Source organism: Tenrec ecaudatus, chromosome 17, assembly GCF_050624435.1.
Source record: "Tenrec ecaudatus isolate mTenEca1 chromosome 17, mTenEca1.hap1, whole genome shotgun sequence".
In the NCBI taxonomy this organism is placed as follows: domain Eukaryota; kingdom Metazoa; phylum Chordata; class Mammalia; order Afrosoricida; family Tenrecidae; genus Tenrec; species Tenrec ecaudatus.
The window spans coordinates 7,398,661-7,411,109 of NC_134546.1; the positions used below are offsets into that span (position 1 = coordinate 7,398,661).

At 50.9% G+C, this 12,449-nt stretch overlaps 1 protein-coding gene across 3 annotated transcripts in view; it reads right to left on the bottom strand.

Annotated features, from left to right (window-relative positions):
* PUS10 (pseudouridine synthase 10) overlaps window positions 1-12,449 on the bottom strand; it is a 97,589-nt gene that overhangs the window by 11,572 nt on the left and 73,568 nt on the right. For all 3 annotated transcript variants that reach the window (XM_075535842.1, XM_075535841.1, XM_075535843.1), the window contains 4 exons: window positions 5,953-6,009; window positions 5,051-5,127; window positions 4,901-4,956; window positions 3,805-3,922 (listed from right to left, as the gene is read on the bottom strand). In XM_075535842.1, the coding sequence (XP_075391957.1) occupies window positions 3,805-3,922; window positions 4,901-4,956; window positions 5,051-5,127; window positions 5,953-6,009 (308 nt within the window). The remainder of the gene's footprint in view (window positions 1-3,804; window positions 3,923-4,900; window positions 4,957-5,050; window positions 5,128-5,952; window positions 6,010-12,449) is intronic.

Sequence of the window (12,449 nt, forward strand, 5' to 3'; positions counted from 1 at the left end):
TTTACGTCGCAAAATACGGAGGAAAAGAAAAAGGTCAGTCAGACGCCAAGTTTTTAAAAATAGATGAGGCAAGTAACCAGAAGTGCGGGTTCCTAAGAACTTTCAATTCTCCGCAGTTTCTCGTTGGAACAACTCCTTCATTTACATGCTTAGCAAGCACCTGGAACCTGCTGAGAAAAGAAGGGTTTCTGGGTCCCCCCACCCCAAGTTCTCCACCACAGAAAGCACTTGGGAGGTATGACTGCTTTTATCAGAGCCCTGAGCCAGGGCTTTCAGGGTTGTGATAAGCTGCTAACTTCTGCAGACAAAACGACCACAAAGTGAGAGGGCAAAGCTGACCTGCCATCGCTCAAGTCTCCAATCAACGGGGCCCACGTGACATGACGCGCGCCCATCCCCCGACCCACTCCCAGAACCTGTGATGGAAGTGGACCCCGCACTGCTAGGAACTTAAGGCCCAGAGAACGGGAACTCCAGCTTGTGGCTCTTGAGTCTGTCTGTCTCTGGCCGACAAATGGAAACTGCTTCACTGACTTGAGCTGTCCCCTTCTACCTCACCCTGCGGAATTTTCAGAAACATACACACACACACACACACACACACCCCACATACATGGGTTTTTGTTTCCTTCTTGGAAGTTGACTGCTCTTTTAGAAAAAGAGAGAGACAAGTATCAAGGTAACATTTTCTCAGAATGGGGTAATTCAATTTTTGTAGTTTTGGTACCAACAGGAATATTTGAAAACAGTTTTAACCCAAATTCACAATGAAAAATAAGCATCTTCAAGCTCTTTAATCTATCAAAAGGGAGCAACAGCCCCTGCCCAGGTACCCCAAGGTGGCAGGGGAGACCCAGACAGCAAGCAACTCGTCCCCACAGTCCTGCTGTTAGCTCGGCCCTTGACTCATCCCGTTCAGCATCTAACACTCCGTCTAGATCTGTTGAAATCCTCTTTTTCAGCAAGATCTCTTCATCAACTCTATGGTTTCTCTCAAACCGTGCACTTTTCTTCTTCACGCAAATTCATTTCCCTCGGGATTCTGAATGATTCCCCACACGGGAGGGAAAGAAGAGAGAGGCTGGGAAAGTCGCTGTGCAAGCTTAGCAGTACCTGTGTAGATTATCAGCATCACCTGAGGCCCTGGTCACAGGCCCAAGGCCCAACGGCAGAACCACAAAACCTCACAGGAGTGGGAGATGGTGCTCCAGGCCCTGGCCATGTGCCTCTGAGCTTCTCCACGCAGGTGAATGACTTGTATGGAAAACTGGGTCACTCCCCCACCCAATTTACCCACCAACTTATTTTTCATTTTCCTCCCTCGATATTTTTAGAATTTCAAATTACAAAGGAAACATGGGTCTATTGCATCACACAATACACCTGACGCCAATGGCCATAGCGTCAGTTTTGCCTCACCACAGCCCAATTTATAGGAGTTCCAGGTTTTATAAATCTTTACAGCTGCAGTCTCCTCTTTATCCCAAAGAGTGACAGGTGGCTTTGAACTGCCAACTTGCATAAACAGTCCAATGCTTACCTGGCAGCACTACCCAGCTCCTCACTGTGCCGTATAGAACATTCAGTTCAGAAGACCTGGAAAGCCTTTACCTGCCAAGACTGCAAACTGAACGGCATGTGTACATCCCCTAACAATTTCACCATGTGCATCTGAGCATATGCAGCCGTGTACACAAACGCACCGGGGTCCCGATGGCTTCCACCAACCACTTCTGCTGCAAACATTGCTCAGCACTGCCCGGAGGTCGCTATGAGCCCGAACTGACTCAATGGCAAGGCTTTTGTTTGCTTTAATATATTCCAGGTGTTCCTAAAAGTCACGGGTATAGTTGTACGCTTATCTTTGCCCCTGACCTTTTTCAGGCATGGGTACACACATCACGGAGTGGTGTTGAGTTTGTTTCAACACATGGCAGCCCCGGTGACACACCAGGCCTGCCCTCGTGAGCTTTCTCTAGGCTGTGATCTTTAAGCCGGCGACCGGCAGGGCTTCCTCCCTCAGAGCCGAGCTGCCGGTTTGAACTGACAACCTCCCGGCAAGCAGACAAGTGCTTACCCACTGAGCTGCCCGGGCTCCTTCTGAAGTCGCTGTAACCTATTCCAACTTATTCTCCCACTTCCCTGCTGCAGGACAGCCACTGTGTTTCCAGAGTGCTCGATGATCCTCCCAACTCTGAACACAGTGCACATCTCAGACACTGGCCGTTGGGTGGGAGTGTGATGTCTGTAGACAGGCAGCCGGGGGGAGGGGCCGGCCAGGGAGCAGGGAGACCTGGCTTTCATTCTGTCGTCAGCAGCCCCCGCCTCCCTCCCATACCTCATCCCAGGATGGGAACAAAGCCATGTCCACGTGACACCTTCACAGGTGACTCCTGGCCACCCAGGGTTACTCTTTCAGCTGCCTATTCATATCCTTTGTCTCTTTCTATTGGTGTTTATATTTTTCGTGATCAATATAAACCTAATGATATGCTTTTGCCATATGATTTGTTTTCTACAAATGTGTGTGTGTGTAAACAAAATGGATCACCCTATTATTACAGCTTGCTTTTTCCCCCTTTAGCTCTTACCGGTAATATTTTCCTTTGTGAATAAAGATTCATCTCGCACTGTTGTTGACAGTGGCCTCCCTCGACGAGATGGTCGGACGCTGTGGAAGCCACACTGGGCCGGGCACAAGAGCCGTCGTGAGGGTGGCATGGGACAGGGTGGCTAACAAACACCACAGTCCCTCTACAGAGGAGCTGTGACAGTGACCCCTCAGGCAGATCTAGCCCACTGCCATCAAGCCAGCACCAACGTCGAGTGACCCTGTATTTGGGGTGGCCAAGATGGCACGCCTTTCACGACACCAAGCAGTCTCATTTCCTCATCAAGAGCAGCTAGTGAGCGTGGCCCTCCGTCCTCACAGCTTAGCCCACCGCACCACCCGGACCCCTTTTGAGTCGCTCTAGATTGCTACATGATGCTGCCCATTCAAACAGTCACTGCATGCACCTTTGCCTAGGTAAGCTTCCTCCTGACGTGTAGAAGTAACAGATCTTCACAGAGAGCATCGGGAGTGAGGAGGGCAAGATATGCCAGCCCGCGGGGACGGACGTGCTCACTAGAAGGACAAGGAGGCAGTTAACATGAGCTCCCCATCGTGGCGATGTGCTTCATCTTAGCATCATGCTGATGACATCAGTTCTATTTTAGACAGTTAACACCTGAGAAACCCTGAACCCGTGCAAGGTGGGAACCTGGCAGAGAAGAAAAACCAAACTATTTTCCACTGAAACGAGGGACGGAAGGGTGGTAAGGCTGAAACTTGCCAAATGCGGAGGCTGGCAAGCGCAGGAGAAACCGCAGGCCTGCTGAGTCCCCGGCGCTCACGACGTACTTACCGATGACCAAATACTGACCCACTGACCAGAACCTGACCAAATGATCAGCTACAGCACGGCTGCTTTTCCTGTGCGCCACGTGCTGTCTAAGTGCTTTACCTGATCAAACGCATTTAGTTCTCTGAATTTTGTAGACGAAGACACTGAGGCTCAGAGGTGTGAAGTAACTTGTGCAAAGGCACACAGCTAAGAACAGCTAAGGCAGGGTTTGCATCCATCCGTGCAGCCTCGGAGGGCAACTGCCCAGTCATTTGACTGGTAAATGGCAAAGGCAGACTTCTACCCAGGTCTGAAGACCCTCCCCAAGACCTGCACACTGGGATGTGGAGATCAATCGATCATTGTGTGGGTTGTAGATAAATAACGGGGAAAAAATTAACGAGAGCACTTCCTATACCTTTATGCCATTTAGGAATTCAATGTCTTTCTCCCGTATTGCTTTATTTGTCCGGATTAAGGCACTGTAGGTCTTGGTCTTCTCTGCCTCACCTTCTTTCATGTGTCCCAGGGCCTCTCTAAACACAAACAACAGCGGAAAGTGTGTCTGAACATACCAAAGTCTTGCACAAAACTTCCCCAAAACAAAACCAACACACCCACACACAACACCAAACTCAGTTTGAGATATAACTCCCCTATCACACAGTTCAGCCATTTGAACTTGATTTTGTGTCTGTTTACAGTTACTTCACTGTCACCGCAATTTTAGAATGCTCTGATCACCTCTGGAAGACACGGTGCCTAGTGGCCCTCCGGCTGGACTGCCTCTGTCTCTAAGGCTCTATTGTGGACATTTCTTTAAAAACTGAGTTATTCGACATGTAGCCTGGCCCCTTTTACTGCATGTTTTCAAGGCTCATGGATGCTGTAGCAGGGGCATCAGTACTGTACTCCTTTCTATGCACCCACCGGTGCTTATCTATGTTTATCTATGCACCCACCGGTGGCCCTGGGCAGTTTCCACGTCCTGCCTGAGCTGACACTGCGACTGTGAATATCCACGCACAAGTCAAGACCCAGACTTGTCTAGAAATGGAATTGCTGGGTCATACGGAATTCTTTAAACCTTTTGAGGAAGTTCCAAATCTCTCCCAAAGTGGCCACACTTAAAACCTCACCCCCACAACCCCAGGAATGTGAGAGTTCTATTTTCCCACATCCTTGCCAACACTTACTCCCGCTACCATCTAGCTGAGACATTAGGGCCACCTCGTGGCTGTCTGGTGGGATCTCACTGTGGTTTGGAGTGGTACACCCCTAACAGCTAAAGGTGTTGGGTGTCTTTTCGTGTGCTCACTGGGTATCCGTATGTCCTCCTCGGAGGCCTGGAGATCCCTGCTGTTTCTATTGAGTTACTTGATGTCTTATGGAGCTATAAGGCTTCTGTATCTAGATACAAGTCCCTCATCAGATCTATGATCTTCAACCAAGGCTTGCCTTGGGAAGTCATCTCCCAATTGGTGGGGGTAGGGGGCAGAGGGCATGACCCTTACCTTGTGACAAGCTGCAAGTCCCGTACTTGGATTTTATTGGACGACTTATTAATTTTCTGTAGTAGCAGAAAAAGATAAGCCATTAGCAACACTAGCTCAGATACAGAGTTGCAGAAAGAGGATGATTTCCATGTCATGGAAGTGGTTTACCTGCTGAAGTTCCTTAATTTCTTGTGAAGTGAAATGTACTCTATGAGGATTCACCAGCTCAATTGCAAAGGGCCTTCCTGGCAGCGCACCCCGTCATGAAACAGAAACGTGTTGATGGCGTTAACATTTGGGCTAATGCAGGGGGTTAGGAGGTGTGAAAACAGGCAGAGCGCACAGGACTGAAAGTTTGGTGGCTAGGCTACATCTGGGGGAGGGAAGGATGTGTGAAAAGAAGGAGCTTTGGGGGAGGGCTGCTAAGCCTGAGGCCAGGCAGTCGGTGAAAATGTCTGCTGCCCCCAGTGTCCTTTAAAGAAGCCTGTGCTGATGACACTGTACAACCCAGACACCCACGGAAGAAGTGGGTTTCCGTCACACGCTGCAGTGCCCAGATGAACCAGGCTGAAACCCGTCCTCCTAGACTAACCCTCAGGGTGGAAGTGGGAGGGCCTAGAAATGCTGTGGGCCAGGAGAGGAGGGGCGGACTCACTCTCATCCTTGTGGTTGTATTGGTGCATGTTTAAAAAATGAGTGGAATGAAGGCTAAGAGAGCAGAATCACTTTTTGAATGAAGTACCTCCTGAGAACTGTACCAGTACTGCTGAGATGTTATTAAATGGAGCAATCAATTCTCCAGCTTTTGGAGGGAAAAAATTATGGAGGCACCACCGTGCCAGTGAATGAAGCGGCAGTCTCTCATCACCTCTGGGCTCGCCACCCGGACGGCCTGGGAAGGAACAGCCCTGGGAGACCTGCCCGCTTCACAAAGGCAGTGCAGTAATGCAGCCTCTGGACCCGGCCCCCCCGTGGGTTTTGAATACGAGACTGCGGTGAGACTGCTCTCGGGAGTTGAGGGTGAGCATCTGACAGTTCCTTCTAGTCAGGCGGTACCGTGGCAATCTTACCGGTTCCCAATGTCCTCACGTCAACATCTTCTCTTCCAGAGGACGAGAAATTAAAACCTTTGGAAAGCAGATAAAGGGGGAAAAGAAAAATCAGAGAAATCAAACGTCCCAACCTTTGGAAAGAGAAACAATGTAAGGTCTTAGCCTATAGGAGACTCTCTGGGGAGCGGGATCAGTCACATCACCTCTCAGAGAAGTGGCAAAAAGAAAGCACCAGCCACCAAGGGGTGCTTATTACATGCCAGGTCCCTGCTGCACGCTTCCGGCAGCATGCCACGTAGTCCGTACTAGAATCTAGGAGGAAGGCCCAAAGTGCAAGAACGTGGAGCCTCTGAAGGAGTGGGTTCTTCTCCCAAGGCCACGTAACCAAGCGGCATCACTGGGCGTTTCTGCCCTCTAGTGCAGACCTTCCCCGCCCTCCCATGGCACCACCACAGGGAGGACACCGGCACAGTGCCACCAAGACGCTGCCACCTGGCCACAAGCCTGTGGTGGAAAAGCTGCCATCGCTCTCTAAAACAAAACACAACAAAGCACACTGTTAAAACTTGAGTTCAATGAAAGACAGTGGAGGAGGGTCAGCGGGAGGTTTGAGTCTTAAACAAAACACCCACAAAAATTTAGTGGATGCTAATCTGTGGCTCCTCACAGAGGCCACACAGCCTCTCCCTTCAATAGAGTCGAGACGGATAATTTCAGCGTTCTCACCGCAGCAAACACGCCCGTGAGCAGGAGTTACTCTCAAAGCTGGGCTCCCTCCTGCTGCACGGCCGGGCAGGTCCTAAGGCTGCCCGCTGTACTGATGGAGGCTGAGGCAGAGACAGAGAGGCTGATAACTGGCCCACGGTCAAACTGTTCGCAGGTGGCTGAGTCAGGTCATGAAGCTGCCGGTCTGGCCCAGCCTCTACTGTGAACGACCCCACACTGTAGAGACCAACACACACAGAGCCCAGGGGCACAGCAGGGCCAGCACTGCGGACCAGAAGCTGCGCAAGGCTGAGATGTTCTGGGATCCCTGACTGCACAGCCAGGCATCAGAACAGAGGCTGGGAGCTGCAAACTTGAATTTCCCAGTGCACCAGTGTCTACAGCACTGTGCTAGAGGGATCGCTGGGCCATGGTGTTGGGCTGCTAACGACAAAGTCAGCGGTTCAGAACCACCAGCCCACAGCCTGGGAGAAAACGAGGCTTTCTGTTCCCACAGTGACCTACAGCCTTGAAAACCCATCCCAAAAGGTGAGTCTGAGTCAGATTTGGCTCAACAACTTTGGGTTTGTGTTAGATATTAAGGCGACAAAGGCCAACAGAATGGGCACAGTTTTTCTATCCCTGTCAAACTTGCTGTTGTAGGGAGCTATGGCTTTACTGGGACAGCAGGGGTTCCCGGTGGACCCAGGCAGGTTTGGTTCCCGACCAATGACCATCAAGCACCATTATCACCTGACTTCTGGTGGGTGTTGCCAGGAGGCTGAATGGAACTCAGTGGAGCTTCCAGATGAAGATGGGGAAGGAAGAAAGGCCTGGCTGAAAACCAGCCAGTGACAGGGTGGGGATCACCACATTCTGATCTGCAGGCACCCCCGGGGGTGGAGCGCAACTGACCGCGTTTCATCCACTGTGCGCGGTGCAGCTGACGATGTGCACGGTAAGAGTACGCGGGGACAGCCCAGGTGCACAGTTGCGCCCCAGCAGTGAGGCTAGTTATTCACTCGCATCCCCGCACTTTGGCACACTGCCAGGCAGTGGGCTCCCCTCTGCTCCCCCACCCCAGTACCCAAATGGCAGGGCTCACAGAGGAGTGGGCTGGGCTGGCTTGGGAAGGGCCGGACCACCCCTGGGCAGGCCTCAAATCTAAGCTGCTCAGTAAGTCGCAAGAAGGCGCCCCCGTCCTGCACTTGGATTTCAATGGGCAAGTGAGCAGTAAGCCCACAGCAACACCAGGCGCTCCCCGTCAAGGAGCCCAGGAGAACCCACCCCAGCCCTGCCGCCTCGAGCCGGTGGTTCCCACTCGCAGCGATGCTGGAAGGCAGAGAAGCAGAGGCGCCAATGTCTGAGACAGGCAGCCTTGACCGGAGCATGGAGCGTGGAAGGTAGATTCCAACCACTGACCTTTTCGGGAACCAGAAAACCAGACCTCTTGGGGCAGAGTCATGGTGACTCACGGTGGTGAGCCCAGGTGTTACAGGGCATAACGGTGCTGGCTGTGACCTTCGGGAAGCTGGTCACTAGGTGTGGCTTCTGTGGCCTTACTGGTTGGGTTCGAATGGCAAACCTTTAAATGAGCAGTCCAAGACAAACTCCCTGGCTCCCAGGGACCTGAGGGACAAAGAACCACCACTAAGTCCATTTTGACTCATAGTGACCCTGTAGGGTTCCTGAGGCTGCCCATCTGTCTCCCTCAGTGTGGCCACTGGGTTTGAACCCCTGAACTTGGGGTTAGCCCACAACCCCACCAGTGTGTGCCTAAAAGGCTAAGTAGTTGTCACTGTCTAGAGCAGTGGATCTCCACCTTCCTCAGGCCGCGACCCTTTAATACAGTTCCTCATGCTGTGGTGACCCCCAGCCATAAAATTATTTTCATTGCTACTTCATGACTGTAATTTTGCTATTGTTATGAATCGTCATGTAAATATCTGATATGCAGGATGTATTTTCATTGTTACAAATTGAACATAGTTAAAGCACAGTGATTAATCACAAAACAATATGTAATTATATATTGTGAAATATTTATGTTTAATGGTTGATGGTCTTAGGCGACCCCTGTGAAAGGGGCGTTGGACTCCCAAAGGGGTTGCAACCCAGAGGTTGAGAACCGCTGGTCTAGAGAGTTAGAAATGATACCTTGGAAACTGAAAGATGCAGACTCACCTGCCCACTCCCCACTCCCTACCAGCCATGAGGCCAGGTAACCAGGGGCGGTCCCATGGTGACAGGGACAGAACCTGTGACTGGGAGGTGAAAGGGATCGACAGGGCTCCCAGATAGGGTTCTGCTCACCTCAAATGCAGAGTGGGCCCGTAAAACTGTGCTCCCACAAATCCCAGCCCATCAAGAAGGAACTGCAGAGCGCTGGGCTCTTGGGCAGAGAAGCCCTGAACCCAGACTATGGTAGAGAGGTACTCACTCCACCGGTAGGAATGAAATCTCAGGAAAACAACCTTGAGGCCCAGAGGGAGAAATACTTTGGGGAACAAGCCTTAACACTGTCCTGGGATGATGATGAATAACAGCAGACAGAGGAAGAGGGGCCGCTGTTGAAGGTTTCAGGAAATACGTGCTTCAACTTGGATGAAGTGTCTAGACTTACAGTCTACTTTGTCTTAGCTTTCTAATACTGTGAGTTACTTAAGCCTTCTGTGAAAGGCACCGAGATCCCCAAAGACAACAACCCTGAGCTAGAACAACCGAGGCGTGAAGGAGAACTGTAAGAGGCTGCAGCATCCCTTGTGCCTGGGGGCGGGGGGGAGGGGAGGAGACAAATGGTGGATCTGAAAGATGGACAGGAGGGCCATGGGACGAAAGGCCAGAAGTTCAAGTCCAGCTGTTTGGTCTTAAACCCATACATAGCTAGCCACGGGCAGTTTTACAGCAGGTGACAGAGGAGACACATGAGGAGGGAAGTCACAAATGCACTAGGGAAGCTGACCTTGAGTGTCAGAGTGCATTACTCATCGACTGAACAAGTAGGCAACAGGATGTGCCACCCCAAGGTGACAGGACAGCCCACCTACAGACACTGACAGACGGAGCGCGGCTGCTCAGCAAGGAGCCCTGGTGGGATAGTGGTTATGTGTTGGCTGCTAACTGCAAGGCCAGTGGTTTGACACCAGCCACGCCGAAGGAGTAAGAGGCTTTCTACTCCCACAAACCCTCGGCCCTACAGGGTCATTATGAGTCACCATTTGGAGTTGGTTCAATGGCAGCAAGGGAGAGGCTGCCCTGAGTCATCCAGACAGGTTGTCCCCAGTGCAGTACAGCTAAGGTGCAGCAGCCAGCACCAACTCAGCTCCAAGAGCCGTTACACATGTGCCACTCGGCAAACGGATCTGCGCTACGAACCAGCCCTTTGGACAGCAAGGCTGCATGTCCCTACGAGTGGCCAGGGAGCCGAGACCCTCGACAGTGCTGTCACCGGGGTTGTGTCACCCAGGGCCATACCTCCACATGGACTCCTACTGTAGCTGACTGTGCGGAATCTTGACTGATGCTTATCAGCCATGTTCATCATTGAATAGTAACTGATATTTTGAAAATTGCTAAAATGTATTCTTTCTTAAATTATATGAATACAAATGGTAGTTTTGGTAAAAATCTTTCTACATTGAATTGCAACATTCTTTATAACATTACTAGCAACTGACAAGAACTTTCCCCCCCCTTATTTCCTTTAGTTGCTTCATTCTTGAAAAAGTTACTGATTGGGAGAGTCACCAATACTAACGCAACACTGCAGCGAAACCACCAGGAAATTAATAAAGTTGGGCACTCTGACACACTGGCAGCAGCAAAACCAGCATCTGCCTGTAGCATTGTAGACAAAGCCCTGTGATTCAGAGTCACTGCAACTGAGTAATAGTGACAGCTCTGGCCAGACTGATTAAAAGGTTCACGAGTAAGTGGGCAGAGTGTCAAGGTTGTAGGTATCTGGACCCATGTTAAGCTGGACTTATGGTACAACTATAGGGATATTTTAAACATGAATAGTAAACTTCTGCTGAAATGCGGAACACTTTATGGTCATTTTGGTGTCTCCCAATACGTTCTGCACATTCCTGGCAATGTCACTGGGCCTGGAAGTCTGCTTTGCCTCCCACGGTTTTCAGTACATTTCTTCCACACAGTTACAGACACTGAGCACCTGTATGCCGCTTTCCTCCCAGCTTAGGGACAATTTTTTGCTCCTCAAATAGAAAAGGACAACAAACCACCTAAATGAGCGACTGTAAGGGAAGAACCTTGTTGTTAGGGGGCTTTTCCTTGGTGACCAATCAGAACCAAAGGTTTCTGGGATTTTCTGATAAACTCCATAAACCGCTTAGAAAAGACGCTTTTTGTGCTAAAGCTTAATGCTCACCTCTTTATAATGTCAAACTCGTGGCCTCCACTCTGATGCACAGTGACCAGGGTTTCCGAGGCAGTAACTCTTTAGCGAGTGAAAAGCCGTAATTTCCTCCTTGGAGCAGCTGGTGGTGTCAAACTGCTGACCTTGCGACTAGTGGTAAACCACTGCACCACCGGGGCTCCTTACCCTTTTTAAAGATCCTCCGAGAAAGGGCCCGTCAGACAGGCACCAGCAGGGGACAGACCAAGGCCAATGACACACACCAACATAAAGAAGGGTGATAGAGGAGGGTGGAGAGGGGGGAGACAAACACATTGGGGGAACAGGGCACTAATCCACCACGGGGATAGTGCACTACCGAGGGCAGCACTGAAAATACAGCCCGAGGAGAGTGTCAGGTCTGCCCAGACCAGAGGAGCAAACTTCAGAGGGAAAGCGCGCGAGAGAAGGGTTAGAACAGCATCCTGGCCCACCAGGCTTCAAGGACAACATTCCCACTCAGAACAGCCAATTCACATAGAGGACCGAAAGATTGGCCTCACCAGGAGACAGGATGTCCCCTTACTGACCCAAGCATTATGGGGGTGGGGGGCAGAGGGTGAAGGAAGGATGGAAGGGGCAGCACAGGAATCACAGTGTGGGAATTGTATCCGGTATGACACCCCACCTCCCACCCCCAATCTGAGCTTAACGCAAAGGGAGTGTAACAGAGCAGCAAAGGGAGCAATGCAACAAAGTCCCCGGGGAATTGTGAAAGCAGACTTTTCACTCGGGGGCAGGGCTTGGCACTGCATCAGACCCCGTTGGAAAACATTCACACGGTCAGCAGATGGAGCTGGAACTATTCATAGGATATTTTTTGGTTTTGTTTCTGTTTCCTGTCTACCTATATAAAATAGACAGGATAAACAATCCCAAGGAGAAAGCAACAGAACCAACCATTCCCGGAGGGACAGGGGAGAGGAGGTGGTGGGGAAAGCGAGGAGGAAGCCAACAAACCCAGAGACACAGGAACAACAAAAGGGCTATAAAAGCAATGGAGAGGAGGGCGTTAGAAGGCGAGAGAAATTGCTGAGAGCAGTCTTAAAGGCTTGACGTCAAAGAAGTGGCCACCTAGCAGGGAAGCGACAAAGCCCACATGGAAGCTGCACACCAACCCGGGTGGTCATGAGGTGTCCACGGGATCGGGTATCAGGCATCAGAAGACCCAAAACCAATATATAGACAATTGGACATCCCCTCACAGAAGGGTGACAAGGAAGGGACAAGCCAGCCAGGGTGCAACATAGCACCAACAAAATACACAACATTCTTCTGGTTTTTTAATGCTTCCTCTCCTCTGCACCCCCCCCCCTCCGCCAACTATCATGACCCCAGTTCTACCTTACAAATCCAGCTAGACATGTGCACTGGTTCTCAACACATGGAATCC